General features: G+C 41.3%; 1 protein-coding gene across 1 annotated transcript; it reads left to right on the forward strand.

The window, feature by feature from the left end:
• Positions 1 to 5,373: 5,373 nt before the first annotated feature.
• Positions 5,374 to 22,588, forward strand: LOC106595142 (zinc finger protein 239-like). Its single transcript, XM_045713419.1, has 3 exons — positions 5,374 to 5,388; positions 19,476 to 20,481; positions 22,575 to 22,588. The coding sequence occupies exons 1-3, from the start codon at positions 5,374 to 5,376 to the stop codon at positions 22,586 to 22,588; spliced, it is 1,035 nt and encodes a 344-aa protein (XP_045569375.1).
• The last annotated feature ends 1,046 nt before the right edge of the window (positions 22,589 to 23,634 follow it).

Raw genomic sequence — 23,634 nt, forward strand, 5'->3', positions numbered from 1 at the left:
TCCTACAAGACTGTTGGAAAAGCATTCCAGGTGAAGCTGGTTGAGAGAATGCCAAGAGTGTGCAAAGCTGTCATCAAGGCAAAGGGTGGCAATCTTGAAGAATCTAAAATATATTTTGATTTGTTTAACACTTTTTTTGGTTACTACATGATTCCATGTGTTATTTCATAGTTTTGATGTCTTCACTATTATTCTACAATGTAGAAAATAGTCAAAATAAAGAAAAACCCTTGAATTAGTAGGTGTGTCCAAACTTTTGACTGGTGCACATGGTGGTGTACATAAAATCCCCTGGCAACCGCTCCAGTGGACATTCCTGCAGTCAGCATGCCAATTGCCCGCTCCATCTGAGACGTCTGTGGCATTGTTGTGTGACAAAACTACACATTTTAGAGTGGCCTTTCGTTGTCTCCAGCACAAGGTGCACCTGTGTAATCATGCTGTTTAATCAGCTTCTTGATATGCCACACCTGTCAGGTGGATGGGTTATCTTGGCAAAGGATAAATGTTTACTAACAGGGATGTACCACTGCTCCCATTGTGGAAAGAGTTTTAACATGTTAGGAAGTCTAATAGCTCATGAGAGAATACACACATGGAGAAGCCTTACACATTTCACTTAAATGGCATGTGAGAATCCACACAGGAGAGAAAAATAACTTCTAGTGTGTAAATTGATATTTCACATCTTATTGACTTAATTACTTCTCCTAGTGTGTAAATTTATATTTCACATCACATTGACTTAATTACTTCTCCTAGTGTGTAAATTTATATTTCACATCACATTGACTTTAAATTCATCAGAGAACATACACAGTGCTCCCATTGTCTTATAATGTTGACTGAGAATGTGTTTATACCATATGGAATTGAATTGTATAAAGTATTATACTCACAAATATATTTTAATGTTTTTATTATAAAATATTAATTGAATATGGAGGATGTCAGTTTGAATATAGAGTAGATCAGATTCCATGTGTTTAAATGGTCCTTTTTAAACACACTGTGTGTGTTTATCTGTGTGTTTATCTGAGTGTCATTCCTCCTGATAATCAAGTGATATTTGGATGTGATGCATTTGCTCCATTGTTGACATTTGCATTGTTGGCCCACTGATGATTTAATGACATGAAAATGTTCACTGACTCGCCCACAGATTGCTGTTTCATCATTGTCTCAATGAAGAGTTCCTCGTTCCACTTTATTGGGGGCATTTACAAGCCTCCCACTGGTTGAATAAACGTTGTTTCCACGTAATTTCAATAAAACAAATCCATGTGATGATGATAGATCAATGTAGGAAATGTATTGGGTTTGTAAAAAGCAATCAACATCAGGTATTTTTTATTTATTTTCCACCCAACTGGCAACCTAAATCCAATGACAGGTGACATTTTGTGATGATTTCATGTTGAATTCACTTTAGTTGAGGACTCAAAGGAATGTAAATAGAAACTAGATGTTGAACTGACGTCTGTGCCCAGTGGGCTGGTTTGAATAAGCGGCAGGTGTTGGATCAATATCCACCTTAGTAGCTAAGTTTCCATGCAATTTGCCACAGATTTTCATGTGAATATTCTCAAATCTGCAGAAACTATATAGGAATTTTCCATCAAACAGACTTATTGCGGATAAAATGCTTTGCATGATAACGTAGTGCAAGAAAAAATTACTTTCGCTATTAAATTCCCATGTACTGTATGAAAAATACAAGTTAAATGGGTTTCCATCACATTGTCAACTCTACTGATGGTTTTAAAAACTTTTGCGTGAAATAGAAAACGTGCTCTTGTCCCGTGTACTGTAGCCAGCAGCTCACATTACAGTGCTGGTAGGCTACCTACATGATGAGATTATTATGGATAAGAGAGATATTTTATTTGTCAAATGGCAACCAAGCATCAATCATCATGTCACCAGAATAAGACCATCAAAATGTATTGGAAAGGAGCATCAAGCTCATCACGTGCACTTTCACCACCCTGTGAAGTTCATAACTTATTTCATCTGTAGCCTAATAAACTACATGGGTTCCCAAGTCGTAGTGGGAGGACCACTCAACATGTCATTGCGTGACTCCAAGTTAACTAAGATATGATGGTTATTATATAAATATTTGTGCATGAAGGAGTTTCCACAGCCATTTCTCGCTTTTCCATTTTTACTGACACAAAAAGACAATTAACAACTTGTCAAACAAACTAACAAATTGTCTGTCGGCATTTATAGAAGTGTTCAGGCATATCCTGTTTCCATCAGCCTGGTCATTACTTTTGAAATGGTTGGATCAATATCCACCTTCATGATATGGATGAAGCCTGGTTTGGAATGTCTGAGTAGTTCTATCTGATGTCATAATACACTCCTCTGATAATCAAGTGATATTGTTTACATTTAGGTCGCTCTGATAATTTATATCTTACAGTGTGGCTTTAAAGAGCAGTGATACTATCAAGAGCAGTGTGCGGGTCTCTTCTTTCTTCTCATTTCATTAAACTGTTACCATGCACCTGCAAAAAAGATAGCTCAGATGTGCCTTTTGAATTTTGAAATACATTTGCTGCCTTAAAATTACATCTAAAAAGGGATTAAATTACATTTTATAGAACGTGTTCAACAATTTGTTGTTTGTTCTACCAACTTAGAACAACATATATCCATCGTTTTTGTAAAACAAAAATGGTCATTGATGGACAGTGATATTTAAACCTGATTTTCTCAATTTTTTTGGCAGATTTAAGTCAGGACTGGGAACAGACCACTTATGAACAACAACTCTTGGAAAGCCATTCTGGTGTCTTTTGCATAAAAATGTGTATAATTGTCCCTCAGAAAAATAAAACCCTGTCCCAGCTTTCGGTTTTCAGAAGACTGAGGGGGGTTTTCCTCTGGGCTTTGCTCCTTTCATATTTCTTTTGATCCTGACAAATTCCCCAGTCTCTGCCGGGGACAAGCATACCCATAACGTGATGCTGCCACCACAATACTTATTGTGTGGTTAATGTGTGGTCTATCTGCAGGTCATCAGACTGTTAAATAGTGTTCACTAGCCGGCCTCCGCCCAGTACCCTGCCCTGAACTTTAGTCACTGTTACTAGCCGTCTACAACCCAGTACTCCACCCTGTATTCTAGTCCAGGCTCATCCTATATAATTACTGCTGTGCACACCTTTTCTATTCATATACGGTCCATAATGTCTATACACACCATCATATACATTGTAAACAAACTGTGTATATTTATATTCCAGACTCTAACATGGCTCGTTCTACCATTTCTATATTTCTAAATCCTTAAAAGAAATTGTGGGGATTTGCGTGTATTGTTTTGTATTGTTAGATATTACTGCACTGTTTCGCTACACCCGCAATAACATCAGAGAAATATGTGTATGAGACCAATAACATTTGATTTGATCTGTGGTTAGAAGTGTGCAGACAACAGATGGTGTTTATGGTGAAGAGGACTGTGGACTCAGTGGAGGACATCCCAGCTACTTGGCAGTGTTGACACTGCTACTTCCTATCTGACTGTTAATAGGACTTCACTGTTACTTCCTACCTGACTGGTAATAGGACTTCACTGCTACTTCCTACCTGACTGGTAATAGGACTTCACTGCTACTTCCTACCTGACTGGCAATAGGACTTCACTGCTACTTCCTATCTGACTGGTAATAGGACTTCACTGCTACTTCCTATCTGACTGGTAATAGGACTTCACTGCTACTTCCTACCTGACCAGTAATATGACTTCACTGCCACTATCATGTATCCTACCATGACTATATTTATTTATTTAATCTGTATTTAACTAGGCAAGTCAGTCAAGAACTAATTCTTATTTACAATGACATCCTACCAAAAGGCAAAATGCCTCCTGCGGGGATGTGGGCCTGGGATTAAAATAAATAAATACAATATAAAGGACAAAACACACATTACAACAAGAGAGACCGAAGACAACATAACTAGGCGGCAAAACATGACAACACAGCATGGTAGCAACACAACATGGTTGCAACACTATAAAGGTAGCAGCACAAAAACATGATACAAACATTATTGGGCACAACAGTCAACAGCACAAAGGTCAAGAAGGTAGAGACAGCTATATCCAACCCAACTCCATGTGTTGCCACTATCATGTATCCCACCATGACTATATCCAACCCAACTCCATTTGTTGCCACTATCATGAATCCTACCATGACTATATCCAACCCTACTCCATGTGTTTCCACTATCATGTATCCTACCATGACTATATCCAACCCAACTCCATTTGTTGCCACTATCATGAATCCTACCATGACTATATCCAACCCTACTCCATGTGTTTCCACTATCATGTATCCTACCATGACTATATCCAACCCAACTCCATGTGTTGCTACTATCATGTATCCTACCATGACTATATCCAACCCAGCTCCATGTGTTGCCACTATCATGTATCCTACATGGCTGAAGCTTTGATCCAGTGGAAGAAGTATTGAGGAGCAGGGAGGTTAAAGGTCACTTCAGGATACAGCTGTTACTCTACACTATCCCTAGATAATCCAGTAATGACAGAAAATGTAAAGAATATTTAGGGCCCTATAACATCTCTATCTATATATAACATCTCTATCAAATATTTTTGAATTTTTCTTACCTAATTCCGTTTATTTATTTATTATTCTGTTTTCTACGTTTAGTGATTCCAGGTTTCTGATTTGTCCCTGTTTTTTCCTCTCAAAATCACACTGTTAATAGAAAAACAACAACATTGGATGTTCTAAGTCCACAACAATACTTAAACCACATCAGGAGACCACTTTTGAAGTCTGAGAATATAAAAAAAAAAAAATCTAAGACATTTTCATTTTTGGGGTGTAGATAATGACGACTTGCAGGCTGTGGGTTCAGAATAACTATGACAAAAACGAATACAAATTATACCACCACCCAAACGGGCACTTTAGAGACAGGAAGGGTAAAGGGGCATGTGCTCTACACAGGTAGAGTCCTACCTGTCCATGTTACCTAATGCTAAGTGGTCATTGCTTCATGTGGCAACACCAACACTCACCTAAATAGCCCATATGCCACTGGGTGAGAGAAGTTTTCATTGGTTATGGGCATCATTATGTGAGGTGTTATTATGTGTTGTTAGTGATGAGCCTTGGTCAATTTATCTCTGAATATGCCACCCTCTTCAATCTGTCACCTAATCCTGCCTAATGGGCAGGTCAGACCTGGAGGAAAGTATTGGCTGTAAGAAGGAAGAGAAAACATAACATCTGGTTGTTTTTAAATGACTTCTTTTGACATTGCTTTATTTTTGTTCCAATCTGTGTTGCCCACTCCAGTCAGCAGACGGCGATGCGAGTCTTTCAGGTAATGCTTCTTGCGTGACGTATAATCTAGTGGACGGGACTGGTGGCTTCTTCAACAGCGACAAAAGTCAACTGATTCAACCAACGAGTTGGTTTACTAGTGAGCATAACACAGAAACATTGAAGCTCTTTAGACCAATCTTGTGTTTATTAATATTAAGTACATAACTCTGTTTACGTATCTACGAGTTCATTTAAACGTAATTTGATTTTTAAATTAGAAAATATGTTAAATTTATACAGCACTAGGCTAATCGCCCAGGGCTCACTATGAGCTCACTAAACTAGACGGAGAAAGAAGCTCTGGTGAAAGGGGAGGAAGAAGCTTTCGGAATGGAAAAGGAGGAAGAGGAGGCTATCACATTGAAAGAAGAAGAGGAGGATGGGAAAGAGGTTGTCAGGGTGGAAAAGGAGGTAGAAGCTTTCAGAATCAAAAAGGAGGAAGATGCCGTAACATTGAAAGAAGAGGAAGAACCTTTTGGATTAAAAGAGGAAGAGGAGGCTATCTCAATTAAAGAGGAAGAAGACGTTTTGGGAGTGAAAAAGGAGGAGGAGACTGAAGTTCCGATTACCACCAGTGAGTACTGTCTTAAAAACAGGGACACAAACTATGCAGTTGTTGAACTAATGTGTGGTTTTAAAGGGGCATTACTTAAGAGTTCTACACTTGAATATGTTGTTCAGTACTGTAGGAATTGTTTATTAAGGGGCAATCTGCCATTGGTACATATTTTTGGGGGACTTTTAAATGAGATTTATTGAATTCTCCATGTGGTCTATATTAAAGTTCACCTCATCTAATATAACAGGCTTTTAAAATTCAGTATTGGAGCATAATTTATACTTAAAATATCAAATGGACGCAAAAGGCACCCATTCGGTGAAGGACCCTTTTACATTTGCATCATAAACATATATATATATATATATATATATATATATATATATATATATATATATATATATATATATATATATATATACAAGCATAATTAAGAGGCCAATTTAGGTCCTTTTTAGACATTAATACCTCTTGTAAGACCCTATGATTGCAATAGTAAATCATACGTTTACTATCTGTTTGATGTTGTCATTCACACAGGAGAGAGACATGACTATCCTGGATCCTCTAGGGAGCCTCAACAACATCCTGATGCTGACTAGGCAGAGAAGAGTCTCTCCAGATCAGAACACCAGGTGGTACAGCTTGGTCTGGTCTAGCATACAGCTTGCTCTATCTGGGTCTGGGCTGGGTTTCTGTAAAGCACTTCATGACAACAGTGACATCAGCATCCATAATGATATGTGTCTGTGTCCCCTCTTTATGGTTACCAGGACAACGCTAGCCCTTCCTCCCTCCTGGAGTCCCTGTGTCATGCCTCTCCTGGTAGCGCCTTACTGCTGGGTATGAAGAGGTTGTCTGTGTTGCTGGTGGACTGCAGGAAATCAACGGGGCTGAGTGGAACTGTGGGAGGAGGAGAAGAGAAGAAAGGATCAGATTTGACACATCAAAGTAAGTGCTGTAGTTTAGTTTGAACAAATAAAATAGATCTGCACACTGGTTTCTGTTACCAGGACAACCAGCAGAGTTCTGTTAGTTGACATGAAGATAGACTGGTGGATATGGATGTTATGAATATCATAATCATAATGAAAAAGGATTCTGCCAATGAAAAGAGAGAAGCCAATAGACCATATAAAACCTTGATGAAAGTTAGCTTTAGAGAGAAAGTTTCAAGATGATCTGAGGTAAGGTGAATGTTTTACAAAAACCTTTCCTTAAAACGTTATGGATATTACATTGCCTGTCCCACTCAACCCCCCCTATCTTTACCAGACTCTAGAACAGGCAAACAAAACTCCAGACAGTTCAATTTGGCCTGTGTTAATTAATTAACTAATACTGGAGGAAAGCTGTGATCAGGCTCCCCACTCAAGTGAAAGCTTCATGCTGTAACCAGTGCCGGCAACCTGGTTCAGGTCATCAATCAAATTACCAGGGTAGTTACAAACAGTACAGGAATGAAATCATCAATATGTTTTGATCATATCTTTACTAATGCTGCAGAAATATGTTTGAAAGCATTATCCAAATCGATCAGATGTAGGGATCACAATATAGTAGCCATATCTAGGAAAACCACAGTTCCAAAGGCTGGGCCTAATATTGTGTAAAAGAGGTCATACAATAAGTTGTAGTGATTCCTATGTTATTGATGTAAATAATATTTGTTGTTCCGTGGTTTGTAATGACGAGCAACCAGACGCTGCCCTTGACACATTTATGAAATTGCTTGTCCCAGTTATTAAATAATGCACCCATTAGGAAAATGACTGTCATAACTGTTAAATCCACGTTGATTGATGAGGATTTGAAAAATCTTATGGTGTAGAGGGAGGAGGCAAAAGAGATGGCACATGGGTCTGGCTGTATAGCTGATTGGCAAACGTATTGCAAATTGAGAAATCATGTGACTAAACTGAATAAAAAGAATGAACTACACTATGAAACCAAGATAAATGACAAAGAATGATTGTAAAAAGCTTTGAAGCATCTTCAATGACATTTTGGGCAAAAAGGCAAACTCTGCTCCATCATTCATTGAATCAGATGGCTCATTCATCACAAAACCCACTGATATTGCCAACTACTTGAATGATTTTTTTCATTGGCAAGATTAGCAAACTTAGGTATGACATGCCAGCAACAAACGCTGACAAGTAACACATCCAAGTAAATCTAACCAAATTATGAAAGACAAGCATTGTAATTTAGAATCTGTAAAGTAAGTGTGGAAAAGGTGAAACAATTATTGTTGTCTTTCAACAATGACAAGTCACCGGGGTCTGACAACGTGGATGGAAAATGATTGAGGATAATAGTGCCACTCCTATTTGCCTTATCTTCTATTTAAGCCTACTAGAAAGTGTGTGCCCTCAGGCCTGGAAGGAGGCAAAAGTCATTCCGCTACCTAAGAATAGTAAAGCCCCTTTTACTGGCTGAACTAGCAGACCAATCAGCCTGTTACCAACCCTTTTGATCAGATAGTTTTTTTACTTGTTTTACAGTAAACAAATTGAGATTTTCAGCACTTACACAAATAACTTATTGGCTGAGAGAAATTGATGATAAAAAGATTGGGGGGGGGGCTGTTTTGTCATACTTCAGTGAGCTTTTGACATTATTCAACATAGTCTGCTGCTGGAAAAACTTGTGTTGTGGATAAAGAGTTACCTGTCTAACAGAACACAGAGGGTGATCTTTAATGCAAGCCTGTCCAACAAAATCTAGGTAGAATCAGGAATTCCCCAGGGCAGCTGCCTAGGCACCTTACTTTTTTAAATCTTTACTAACGACATACCACTGGCTTTGAGTAAAGCCAGTGTGTCTATGTATGCGGATAACTCCACACTACACACATAAGCTACCACAGTGACTGAAATGACAGCAACACTTTACAAAGAGCAGCAGTTCATTTCAGAATGGGTGGCAAGGAATAAGTTAGTCCTAAATAGCTGTATTATTAGAGAGGGGTAAAGATAGAGATTTTGTTGGGGCGCCAGGCAGGTATTAACCTGCTGAAAGGAAAAGAGTAGAATAGATAGAGTAGCGCTACCAGACACACACATGAAAACATTATGGAGTCTTAAAGGAGGACTGTAGCATCTATTGATGAAACATTATAGAGTTTTAAAGGAGACCTGTAGCATCTAATGATGAAACATTATGGAGTCTTAACCTTTCTGGCGCAGGCGTTCCGCTAGCGACCCACCTCGACAACATCCGGTGAAATTGCAGAGCGCCAAATTCAAAATACAGAAATAGTCATAATAAACATTCATAAAAAATACAAGTGTTATACATCGGCTTAAAGATTAACTTCTTGTTAATCCAGCCGCTTTGTCAGATTTCAAAAAGGCTTTACGGCGAAAGCATACCATCTGATTATCTGAGGACAGCTCCCCGCTTACAAAAGCATACAAACATTTTACAACCAAGTAAAGGAATTATAAAAGTCAGAAATAGTGATAAAATGAATCTCTTACCTTTGAAGATCTTCATATGGTCACAAGAGTCCCAGCTACACAATAAATGTTTGTTTTGTTCGATAAAGTCCCTCTTTATATCCCAAAAACGCTGTTTTGTTGGCGCGTTTTGTACAGTAATCCACTGGCTCAAAGGCGGTCAAAACATGCAGACGAATACATCCTAATAGTACTGGTAAAGTTCGTCGACACATGTCAGACAATGTTTATAATTAATCCTCAGGTTGTCAATTGTCTAAATAATCGATAATATTTCAACCGGACAATAGCGTATTCAATAGAAAGGAAAAACAACAAAGGGCGCGCACTAGGTCATGCGCGCAAACCAGCACTGCATGATTCCACACTCCACTGACAGAAAGGTCTCATTCTTCTTCATTTTTCAGAAATCAAGCCTGAAACAAAATCTAAAGACTTGACATCTAGTGGAAGCCATAGGAACTGCAATCTTGGTCCTAACCCATTAGATACTCTATAGGCATTCAATTGAAAATACCCACATCAAAAAGAATCCCACTTCCTGGATGGATTTTCCTCAGGTTTCCGCCCGCCATATCAGTTCTGTTATACTCACAGACATTATTTTAACAGTTTTGGAGTGTTTTCTATCCAACTCTACCAATTATATTAATATCCTAGCTTCTGGGCCTGAGTAACAGGCAGTTTACTTTGGGCACGCTTCTCATCCAGAGGTCGAAATACTGCCCCCAAGCCATAAGAAGGAGACCTGTAGCATCTAATGATGAAACATTATGGAGTCTTAAAGGAGGACTGTAGCATCTAATGAGGAAACATTATGGAGTCTTAAAGGAGGACTGTATCATCTTCCGGCGCCGACAAAGATGGCCGCCTCGCTTCGCGTTCCTAGGAAACTATGCAGTATTTAGTTTTTTTATGTGTTATTTCTTACATTGTTACCCCAGGTAATCTTAGGTTTTACTACATACAGCCGGGAGGAACTATCGGATATAAGAGCAATGTCAACTCACCAACAATACGACCAGGAATACGACTTTCCCGAAGCGGATCCTCTGTTTGGCCTACCACCCAGGACAATGGATCGGATCCCAGCCGGCGACCCAAAACAACGGCGCCGCAGAAGGGGCAGATGGAGGGGTCTTCTGGTCAGGCTCCGTAGATGGGCACATCGCGCACCACTCCCGAGCATACTACTCGCCAATGTCCAGTCTCTTGACAACAAGGTAGACGAAATCCGAGCAAGGGTAGCATTCCAGAGAGACATCCGAGACTGTAACGTTCTTTGTTTCACGGAAACATGGCTCACTCGAGACACGTTATCTGAGTCGGTACAGCCAACTGGTTTCTTCACGCATCGCGCCGACAGAAACAAGCATCTCTCTGGTAAGAAGAAGGGTGGGGGTGTATGCCTTATGATCAACGAGACGTGGTGTGATCATAACAACATACAGGAACTCAAGTCATTTTGTTCACCTGACTTAGAATTTCTCACTATCAAATGCCGACCGCATTATCTACCAAGAGAATTCTCTTCGATTATAATCACAGCCGTGTATATCCCCCCCCAAGCAGACACATCGACGGCCCTGAAAGAACTTCATTGGACTCTATGTAAACTGGAAACCACATATCCTGAGACTGCATTTATTGTAGCCGGGGATTTTAACAAGGCTAATCTGAAAACAAGGCTCCCCAAATTCTATCAGCATATCGGTTGTGCTACCAGGGCAGGTAAAACCCTGGATCATTGTTATTCTAACTTCCGCGACGCATATAAGGCCCTCCCCCGCCCTCCCTTTGGAAAAGCTGACCACGACTCCATTTTGTTGCTCCCAGCCTATAGACAGAAACTAAAACGGGAAGCTCCCGCCCTCAGGTCTGTTCAACGCTGGTCCGACCAATCGGATTCCACGCTTCAAGATTGCTTCGATCACGTGGACTGGGATATGTTCCGCATTGCTGCGAACAACAACATTGACGAATACGCTGACTCGGTGTTCGAGTTCATTAATAAGTGCATCGGTGATGTCGTAACAACAGCTTCTATTAAAACATTCCCCAACCAGAAACAGTGGATTGATGGCAGCATTTGCGCAAAACTGAACGCGCGAACCACTGCTTTTAATCAGGGCAAAGTGACCGGAAACATGACCGAATATAAACAGTGTAGCTATTCCCTCCGCAAGGCAATCAAACAAGCTAAGCGTCAGTACAGAGACAAAGTGGAGTCGCAATTCAACTGCTCAGACACGAGAGGTATGTGGCAGGGTCTCCAGTCAATCACGGACTACAAAAGAAAAATCAGCCCCGTCGCGGATCACGATGCCTTGCTCCCAGACAGACTAAACAAGTTTTTTGCTCGCTTTGAGGACAATACAGTGCCACTGACACGGCCCGCTACCAAAACCTGCGGGCTCTCCTTCACTGCAGCCAACGTGAGTAAAACATTTAAACGTGTTAACCCTCGCAAGGCTGCAGGCCCAGACGGCATCCCCGGCCGCGTCCTCAGAGCATGCGCAGACCAGCTGGCTGGTGTGTTTACAGACATATTCAATCAATCCTTATCCCAGTCTGCTATCCCCACATGCTTCAAGAGGGCCACCATTGTTCCTGTTCCCAAGAAAGCTAATGTAACTGAGCTAAATGACTACCGCCCTGTAGCACTCACTTCTGTCATCATGAAGTGCTTTGAGAGACTAGTCAAGGACCATATCACCTCCACCCTACCTGACACCCTAGACCCACTCCAATTTGCTTACCGCCACAATAGGTCCACAGACGACGCAATCGCCATCACACTGCACACAGCCCTAACCCATCTGGACAAGAGGAATACCTATGTAAGAATGCTGTTCATCGATTACAGCTCAGCATTTAACACCATAGTACACTCCAAACTCATCATTAAGCTCGAGACCCTGGGTCTCGACCCCGCCCTGTGCAACTGGGTCCTGGACTTCCTGACGGGCCACCCCCAGGTGGTGAGGGTAGGTAACAATATCTCCACCCCGCTGATCCTCAACACTGGGTCCCCACAAGGGTGCGTTCTCAGCCCTCTTCTGTACTCCTTGTTCACCCATGACTGCGTGGCCATGCACGCATCCAACTCAATCATCAAGTTTGCAGACGACACTACAGTGGTAGGCTTGATTACCAACAACGACGAGACGGCCTACAGGGAGGAGGTGAGGGCCCTCGGAGTGTGGAGTCAGGAAAATAACCTCGCACTCAATGTCAACAAAACAAAAGAGATCGTGGACTTCAGGAAACAGCAGAGGGAGCAGCCCCCTATCTACATTGACGGGATAGTAGTGGAGAGGGTGGAGAGTTTTAAGTTCCTCGGCGTACACATCACGGACAAAATGAAATGGTCCACCCACACAGACAGCATGGTGAAGAAGGCGCAGCAGCGCCTCTTCAACCTCAGGAGGCTGAAGAAATTCGTCTTGTCACCAAAAACACTCACAAACTTTTACAGATGCACAATCGAGAGCATCCTGTCGGGCTGTATCACCGCCTGGTACGGTAGCTGCTCCGTCCATAACCAGAAGGCTCTCCAGAGGGTAGTGTGGTCTGCACAACGCATCACCGGGTGCAAACTACCTGCCCTCCAGGACACCTACACCACCCGATGTCACAGGAAGGCCAAAAAGGTCATCAAGGACAGCAACCACCCGAGCCACTGCCTATTCACCCCGCTATCATCCAGAAGGCGAGGTCAGTACAGGTGCATCAAAGCTGGGACCGAGAGACTGAAAAACAGCTATCTCAAGGCCATCAGACTGTTAAACAGCCATCACTAACATTGAGTGGCTGCTGCCAACATACTGACTCAACTCAAGCCACTTTAATAATGGGAAAATTGATGTAATCAATTTATCACTTGCCACTTTATATTATTTATATTAGATCATGTTTACATAACCTACATTATTCATCTCATATGTATATACTGTACGCCATACCATCTACTGCATCTTGCAATCTTGATGTAGTTAGATGTATCACTAACTAGCCACTTTAAACAATGCCACTTTATATAATATTTTCATAACCTACATTACTCATCTCATATGTATATACTGTACTCTATACCATCTACTGCATCTTGCCATCCTGATGTAATGTATCACTAGCCACCTTAAACAATGCTGCTTTATATGGTTTCATACCCTACAATACTCATCTCGTATGTATATACTGTACTCCATACCATCTACTACATCTTGCCTATGCCGTTCGGCCATCACTCATTTATATATTTTTATGTACATATTCGTATTCATTCCTTTACACTTGTGTGTACAAGGTAGTTGTTGTGGAATTGGTAGATTACTTGTTAGATATTACTGCATGGTCGGAACTAGAAGCACAAGCATTTCGCTACACTTGCATTAACACCTGCTAACCATGTGTATGTGACAAATAGATTTGATCTAATGATGAAACATTATGGAGTCTTTTTATTTTTGTATTTTTTATTTTACCATGTAAGTTGACTGAGAACAAATTCTCATTTACAGCAACGACCTGGGGAATAGTTACAGGGGAGAGGAGAGGGATGAATGAGCCAATTGTAAGCTGGGGATGATTAGGTGACCGTGCTGGTATGAGGGACAGCTTGGGAATTTAGCCATAACACCCGGGTTAACACCCCTACTCTTACGATAAGTGCCATGGGATCTTTAATGACCTCATAAAGTCAGGACACCCGTTTTACAGGAGGACTGTAGCATCTAATGATGAAACATTATGGAGTTTTAAAGGATGATTATTCCTACTTGCCGTCGTGGGGATTCGAACCGTAGACATTTCAGTTACTGGCCCAACGCTCTTAACCGCTAGTCTACAAATGCCACAAATGTTCCAACTTCAATTAATTATTTGTCAATGCTTTAAAGGAGAAGTTTACCCAAAATCCAGAAACTCCTAAGTGATTCCATACTATGAAACTACTCCAGTGGAGTTTGCCCTCTCCCCCTCTCTCTCCCTGTAGTGTTGTACTGAAACAGCTGCAAAAATGTGTACGTGACTCGTGACGTTGCTGGATGCGGACCTCGCTCTGCTACTTTCCCAGTTAATAAATGATTCAGAAATCCACAGTGTGTGGACAAATTTGTTGTTTTATTAAAGCTATAGGCCTTTGGCTTCAAATTGTTTATTTATGTCTGAGAAAGAAAAAAAACTTTTCAACCCATATGATCTATTACATAATAAAACACTATTTAACCCATATGATCTATTACATAATAAAACACTATTTAACCCATATGATCTATTACATAATAAAACACTATTTAACCCATATGATCTATTACATAATAAAACACTACTCAACCCATATGGTCTATTACATAATAAAACACTACTCAACATGTTGGTATTACAGACTCGGTCAGGGACAGGTTGACAATGTCAGTGAAGACACTAGCTAGTTGGTCAGCGCATGCTCGGAGTACACATCCTGGTAATCCGTCTGTCCCTCCGGCCTTGTGAATGTTGACTTGTTTAAAGGTCTTACTCACATCGGCTACGGAGAGTGTGATTACATAGTCGTCCAGAACAGCTGATGCTCTCATGCATGCCTCAGTGTTACTTGCCTCGAAGCAGGCATAGAAGTAATTTAGCTCGTCTGGTAGGCTCGTGTCTCTGGGCAGCTCACGGCTGTGCTTCCCTTTTGTAGTCTGTAATAGTTTGCAGGCCCTGCCACATCCGGCGAGCGTCGCAGCCGGTGTAGTACGATTCGGTCTTAGTCTTGTAATGATGCTTTGCCTGTTTGATGGTTCGTCGGCGGGCATAGCGGGATTTCTTATAAGCTTCCGGATTAGAGTCCCGCTCCTTGAAAGCAGCAGCTCTACCCTTCAGCTCAGTGCAGATGTTGCCTGTAATCCATGGCTTCTGGTTGGGGTATGTATGTACGGTCACTGTGGGGACGACGTCATCGATGCACTTATTGATGAAGGCTGTGACTGATGTGGTGTACTCCTCAATGCTATCGGAACAATCCCGGGAACATATTCCAGTCTGTGCTAGCAAAACAGTCCTGTAGCTTAGCATCTGCTTCATCTGACCACTTTCTTATTGACCGAGTCACTGGTGCTTCCTGCTTTAGTTTTTGCTTGTAAGCAGGAATCAGGAGGATAGAATTATGCTAAGATTTGCCAAATATAACACACTAGATGGGTTGGGGGTTTACCCTGCAACTGTGAGCACTATACAGGAGTTAATATAGATCAGCCCTCCTACTCTGAACTTTGTACGCATCTCTGTGTGTGGAGTAAAGGTGGTCTAGAGTTTTTTTTCCCCCCTAGTTGCACATTTATCATGCTGGTAGAAATGAGGTAAAACGGATTTAAGTTTCCCTGCATTAAAGTCCCCGGCCACTAGGAGCGCCACCTCTGGATGAGCATTTTCCTGTTTGCTTATGGCAGTATATAGCTCATTGAGTGCGGTCTTAGTGCCAGCATCGGTTTGTGGTGGAATATATAGACAGCTACGAAAAATACAGATGAAAACTCTCTTGGTAAATAGTGTTGTCTTATCGTGGGCTTATCATGAGATACTCTACCTCAGGCGAGCAAAACCTTAAGACTTCCTTAGATTTCGTGCACCAGCTGTTGTTTACAAATATATATAGACCCCTTGTCTTACCAGAGGCCACTGTTCTATCCTGCTGAAAAGCTTAAAACCCGCCAGCTGTATGTTATTCATGTTGTCGTTCAACCACGACTCTGTGAAACATAAGATATTACAGTTTTTAATGTCCCGTTGGTAGGATATACGTGATCGTAGTTCGTCTATGTTATTATCGATTGATTGTATGTTGGCTAATAGGACCGATGGTAAAGGTAGATTGCCCTCTCGGCGACAGATCCTTACAAGGCACCCAGACCTTCGTCCTCGATACCTCTGTCTCTTTCTCCTGCGAATGATGGGGATGAGGGCCTTGTCGGGCGTCTGAAGTAAATCCTTCCCGTCCGACTCATTGAAGAAAAAGTATTTATGCAGTAACTCCAGTGTGTAAAACTCTTTTCAACCCATATGATCTATTACATAATAGTCTATTAAGACTGTTTTCAACCCATATGATCTATTACATAATAAAAGTCTAATAAACTCTTTTCAACCCATATGATCTATTACATAATAAAAGTCTAATAAAACGTATACAAATATGATGTCATAGTGAATTAATGACGTGAATGAACAGGCCTTTTCATACTTTATAATATGGCTATATATATATATATATATATAAAATAAATAACAAAATATAAACGCAACAATTTAAACGATTTAAGGTTCATGTAAGGAAATCAGTCACTGTAAATAAATTCATTAGGCCCTAATCTATGGACTTGACATGACTGGACAGGGGCGCAGCCATGGGTGGGCCTGGGAGGGCGTAGGCTCACCCACTGGGGAGCCAGGCCCAGCCAATCCGAAGGAGTTTTTCCCCACAAAAGGGCTTTATTACAGAGAGTCATACTACTCTGTTTCATCCAGTGTTCGGGTGGCTGTGGAGGTCCAGGGCGGGCTTGGTTACATGTGGTCTGCATTTGGGAGGTCGGTTGGACATACTGCCAAATTCTCTAAAACGACATTGGAGGCAGCTTATGGTAGAGGAATTTACAGTACCAGTCAAACGTTTGTGGACACCTACTCATCCCAGGGTTTTGCTTTATTTTTTACTATCTTCTACTTTGTTGAATAATAGTGAAGACATAAACTATGAAATAACACATATGGAGTCATATAGTAACCAAAAAGTGTTAAACAAATCAAAATATATTTTATATTTGAGATTCTTCAAAGTAGCCACCCTTTGCCTTGACTGCTTTGCACACTCTAGGCATTCTGTCAACCAGCTTCATGTGGTAGTCACCTGGATTGCATTTCCATGAACGTGTGCCTTGTTAAGTTAATTTGTGGAATTTCTTTCATTCTTAATGCGTTGGAGCCAATCAGTTGTGTTGTGACATGGTTGGGGTGGAATACAGAAGATAGACCTATTTGGTAATAGACCAAGTCCATATTATGGCAAGAACAGCTCAAATAAGTAAAGACAAACGACAGTCCATCATTACTTCAGTCAATCCGGAAAATGTCAAGAACTTTGAAAGTTTCAAGTGCAGTCGCAAAAACCATCAAGCGCTATGATGAAACTGGCTCTCATGAGGACCACCACAGGAAAGGAAGACCCAGAGTTACCTCTGCTGCAGAGGATAAGTTCATTAGAGTTACCAGCCTCAGAAATTGCAGCCCAAATAAATGCTTCACGGAGTTCAATTAAGAGACACATCTCAACATCAACTGTTCAGAGGAGACTGTGTGAATCAGGCCTTCATGGTCGAATTGCTGCAAAGAAACCACTACTAAAGGACACCAATAAGAAGAGACTTGCTTGGGCCAAGAAACACGAGCAATGGACATTAGACCCGGTGATATCTGTCCTTTGGTCTGATGAGTCCAAATTTGAGATTTTTGGTTCCAAGTGCCATGTCTTTGTGAGACGCAAAGTAGGTGAACAGATGATCTCTGCATGTGTGGTTCCCACCGTGAAGCATAGAGATGTGATAGTGTGTAGGTGCTTTGCTGTTGGTTTGGGCTTAGTTGGACTATCATTTGTTTTTCAACAGGACAATAACCCAGCCCACCTCCAGGTAGTGTAAGGGCTATTTTACCAAGGAGAGTGCTGCATTAGATGACCTAGCCTCCACAATCCCCCGACCTCAACCAAATTGAGATGGTTTGGGATGGAGTTGGACCACAGAGTGAAGGAAAAGCAGCCAACAAGTTCTCAGCATATGTGGGAACTCCTACAAGACTGGTGGAAAAGCATTCCAGGTGAAGCTGGTTGAGAGAATGCCAAGCGTGTGCAAAGCTGTCATCAAAGCAAAGGGTGGCTACTTTGAAGAATCTAAAATATATTTGGATTTGTTTAACACTTTTTTGGTTACTACATGATTTCATATGTGTTTTGATGTCTTCACTATTATTCTGCAATGTAAAAAATGAAGAAAAACCCTTGAATGAGTAGGTGAGTCCAAACTTTTGACTGGTACTGTACATTAAATTCCCTGGCATCAGCTCCAGTGGACATTCCTGCAGTCAGCATGCCAGTTGCGCGCTCCCTCTGAGACATCTGTGGCATTGTCTTGTGTGACAATTGCACATTTTAGAGTGGCCTATTATTGTCCCCAGCAGAAAGTGCACCTGTATAATGATAATGCTGTTTAATCAGCTTCTTGATTTGCCACATCTGTCAGGTGGATGGATTATCTTGGCAAAGGATAAATGTTCACTAACAGGGACGTAAACAACTTTGTGCACATAATTCTGCATTCTTTTATTTCAGCTCATGAAACATGGGACCAACACTTTACATGTTGCATTTATATTTTTGTTCAGTATAGTTGCTATCAGTTTAGGAACATATGATGTCATAGTGAATTCATGACGTGAATGAACAAGCCTTTTCATATTTTGTAACATGGCTATATAGTTTTAGGAACATCTCCCCAAAATGTCATAACATCAGCGATTAGTCAAAATGTAGAAAATTTGTGTACATCTAAATAAATTGGGCCATTTAAATAGCGTGTGTCGAACCCTTTCGATAATGGGGTGATGTCACTGGTGTGCTTTGTGTCTTCGACGTAAAAACAAGTTTTGGACTTCCACAGAAAATTACTTCTTTACTTATTTTAGGTTTAAAGAACTGTGTAGGTTGCATTCTGTATCATACAGCTATGAAGGTTATATATTTAGAACCACCTGCTTGATTGGAATCCAGCGACGTCTGTGTCTGGAATGTCCAAGAACTGTCCAGTGTTTTGTGTTCTGACTTGTAAAATAGAATGAATAAAATATGTAATGTAAACATATTATCAGTAATTACCAGGAAGCTACAACATAATTTGTTTTAAAATCACACCAAGATTTAAACTGGCCTCAGGTTATTGAGGGATCTGATTAGGATTTACTCTCGTAGCTAGGCCGTTTTATCATGTGGAGGTTTCATTCAGGTCTCTATTTAAATAAACACTCTGTTTTTGGCAGGAGAAAGACCAGACTCCGAGGAACCAGAGCCAGAGATGCCCAAACCAGTGTGGAAAGAGTTTTAAACACTTACGTAACCTGAAAACACATGAGAGAATACACACACAGGAGAAGCCTTACCACTGCTCCCAGTGTGGAACGGGTTGTAACCGGTTAAGGGACCTGAAACAACATGAGAGAATACACACAGGGGAGAAGCCTTACCACTGCTCCCAGCGTGGAAAGCGTTTTACCCAGTTATGTAACCTGAAAACACATGAGCGTATACACACAGGGGAGAAGTGTTACCACTGCTCTCAGTGTGGAAAGAGTTATACAACATTTGGGAGCCTGAAAATACATGAGAGAATACATACAGGAGAAAAGCTGTTTCACTGCTCCCAGTGTGGTAAGAGTTTTAACCAGAAAGGATACCTGAAACAACACGCGAGAATACACACAGGGGAGAAGCCTTACCACTGCTCCCAGTGTGGAAAGAGTTTTAACCAAAAAGCCCACCTGAACCAACATGAGAGAATACACACAGGAGAGAAGCCTTACCACTGCTCCCAGTTTGGAACGGGTTTTAGCCAGTTAAAGGACCATGAGAGAATACACACAGGGGAGAAGCCTCACCACTGCTCTCAGTGTGGAAAGAGTTTTACAATGATGGGGAGCTTGAAAATACATGAGAGGATGCATACAGGAGAAAAGCCGTACCACTGCTCCCAGTGTGGAAAGAGTTTTACAGCGTTAGGGAGCCTGAAAATACATGCGAGAATGCATACAGGAGAAAAGCCGTACCACTGCTCCCACTGTGGAAAGAGTTTTACCCACTTAAGTAACCTGAAAACACACGAGAGAATACACACAGGGGAGAAGCCTTACCACTGCTCCCAGTGTAGAAAGCGTTTTACCCACTTGTGTAACCTGAAAACCCATGAGCGAATACACACAGGGGAGAAGCCTTACCACTGCTCCCAGTGTGAAAAGAGCGTGTGCAAAGCTGTCATCAAGGCAAATGGTGGCTACTTTGAAGAATCTCAAATATAAATATATTTTGATTTGTTTAACACTTTTTGGTTACTACAAGATTCCATATGTGTAATTTCATAGTTTTGACTGGTATTGTAAGTATTCAGCCCCTTTACTCAGTACTTTGTTGAAGCACCTTTGGCAGCAATTACAGCCTTGAGTCTTCTTGGGTATGACGCTACAAGCTTGGTACACCTGTATTTGGGGATTTTCTCCAATTCCTCTCTACAGATCCTCTCAAGCTCCGTCAGGTTGGATGGGGAGCATTGCTGCACACCTATTTTCAGGTCTCTCCAGAGATGTTAGATCGGGTTCAAGTCCGGGCTCTGGTTGGGCCACTCAAGGACATTCAGAGACTTGTCCCGATGCCACTCCTGCGTTGTCTTGGCTGTGTGCTTAGGTTCATTGTCCTGTTGGATGGTGAACCTTTGTCCCAGTCTGAAGTCCTGAGCACTCTGGAGCAGGTTTTCATCAAGGATCTCTCTGTACTTTGCTCAGTTCATCTTTGCCTCGATTTTGACTTGTCTCCCAGTCCCTGCCGCTGAAAAACATCCCCACAGCATGATGCTGCCACCACCATGCTTCACCTTAGGGATGGTGCCAGGTTTCCTCCAGACGTGACACTTGGCATTCAGGCCAAAGAGTTCAATCTTGGTTTCATCATACCAGAGAATGTTGTTTCTCATGGTCTGAGAGTTTTAGGTGTGTTTTGGCAAACTCCAAGCTGGCTGTCATGTGCTGTCATGTCATGTTTACTGAGGAGTGGCTTCCGTCTGGCCACTCTACCATAATGGCCTGATTGGTGGAGTGCTGCAGAGATGGTAGTCCTTCTAACCATTCTGTTCTTGTTCACCTCCCTGACCAAGGCCATTCTCCCCCGATTGCTCAGTTTGGCCAGGCAGCCAGCTCTAAATCAAATCAAATGTTTTATTGGTCACTAACACATGGTTAGCAGATGTTATTGGTCACTAACACATGGTTAGCAGATGTTATTGCGAGTGTCGTGAAATGCTTGTGTTCTAGTTCAGAAGTAATCAAACAATTAATCAAACAATTCCACAACTTCCGAATACACACAAATCTAAGTAAAGGGATGGGATAAGAATATATACATATAAAATATATGGATTAGCTATGACCGAGCGGCATAGGCAAGATGCAATAGATGGTATGAAATGAGTAATGCGAGATATGTAAACATTATTAAAGTGACCCATGATTTCAAGTCTGTATGTAGGCAGCAGCCTCTCTGTTAGTGATGGCTGTTTAACAGTCTGATGGCCTTGAGATAGAAGCTGTTTTTCCAGCCTCTTGGTCTCAGCTTTGATGCACCTGTACTGACTTCGCCTTCTGGATGGTAGCGGAGTGAACAGGCAGTGGCTCGTGTGGTTGTTGTCCTTGATGATCTTTTTTTGGCCTTCTTGTGACATTGGGTGCTGTAGGTGTCCTGGAGGGCAGGTAGTTTACCTAATTTTCTGAATCACCATCATCAGTGACCTTGCTGCCGTGGTAGAGGAATTCTTTAACTTCCTCCACCACTTCTTGTGACATCGTGTGCTGTAGGTGTCCTGGCGGGCGGGTTGTCAGTGACCTTGCTGCCATGGGTAGAGGAATTCTTTAACTTCCTCCACCACTTTTCCCTTTATGTTCACATGTGAGTCATTTAGCAGATTCTCTTATCCAGAGAGACTTACAGTACTGAGTCATTTAGCAGATTCTCTTATCTAGAGAGACTTACAGTACTGAGTCATTTAGCAGACACTCTTATCCAGAGTGACTTACAGTAGTGAGTGCATATATTTTCGTACTGGTCCCCCTGTGGGAATCGAACCCTCAACACTGGCGTTGCGTGCGTGGTACTACTACCAACTGAGCCACACTGGACCGTGTTAACGGGTGTGTCTGTTTTATGGGTTTTTTCTTCATGAGCTTGGTTTTCTTTAATTGATTTTCAAACCAATTTGGAGGGATGTGTTTGAGCTTGTCAACTTTTTTCTTGCTGGAGAGCAGGGTCATCTGCACAATCCAGGTCTTCCAGGGTTGAGGTGATCTGGTCCATCTGATGCCCCTCATCCCATTTTTTAGGGTCTGTGTCATAAACCAGTCATTGGGTTGGAGGGGGGGGGGATGCAGCCTTGCTTAACACCAGTGTTGACTCTGAAACGGTTGATTACATGTCCATTACAGACAACTTGGCAGCAGAAATCGGTGTAGAAAGTCTTAATGATGTTGACTATTTTGGGAGGGATTCCATAGTGGCAAAGTGTTTTCTATAGGGCTATTCGGGGGGGTTGTCTTTCAGATTTTATACACCTGATGCGTTCCTTGACATCTTTCCATTGTTCTATTGTCTTTCTATTGTCTTCCAGAACTGTCTTGCCAGCCTCTTCCATTGGCTGGTTCAAAGAGTAGGTGGTCCTCTCCACTTCCTTGTGGAGGACGGTTAAATCTATTGTTTAGAGATGATGTTAGAACTGACGCTCGGCCTCTGGGTGTTTCAACTTGGCAGAGTCTAAACCGGTTGTTCTTTAGAGACATTTTCCTGATCAGCAGACTGTGGTCACTGCTTACATCTGCCTCTCTTTTGCTCCTATCTTTAAGGGAGGGTTTTTTAAGGGAGTGTGTTTTTGCTCATGCCACATGAAAATGAATTATATATATATGAAATCTAATTCTATATCTGACATCTAATTATATCTCTGACATCTAATTCCATATATGAAATCTAGACCTAATTTTGTTTCATGTCGAGACATGATCATATCTAAAATAAGATTTGGATAATGAATGTGTATTTTGTTTTGATTATGAACTTTGAGTGATTGGATATAAACCCTTAGATGCTCATTGTATGATTTGGATATAAACCCTTAATGTTCATCATTTGGATATTTAAAAATGCAAATTAACAAATAGATTAATATAATTTAAATTGTATTTATTCTAACCTTGAAACCTTGCAAATTTAGTCGTTGAGTTTCATTGAGTTAATTTGTGTAACTTGTCATCAAGCTCAAGGTGTATGAAAATGTTATGACGTTATGAGTTGTTGTTGATCTAAAAAAACTCACTACCTCATGAATGTTCCCATCAGTATTATTAAAACACTCACTACCTCATGAATGTTCCCATCAGTATTATTAAA

This window comes from Salmo salar, chromosome ssa02, assembly GCF_905237065.1.
Source record: "Salmo salar chromosome ssa02, Ssal_v3.1, whole genome shotgun sequence".
Classification (NCBI taxonomy): domain Eukaryota; kingdom Metazoa; phylum Chordata; class Actinopteri; order Salmoniformes; family Salmonidae; genus Salmo; species Salmo salar.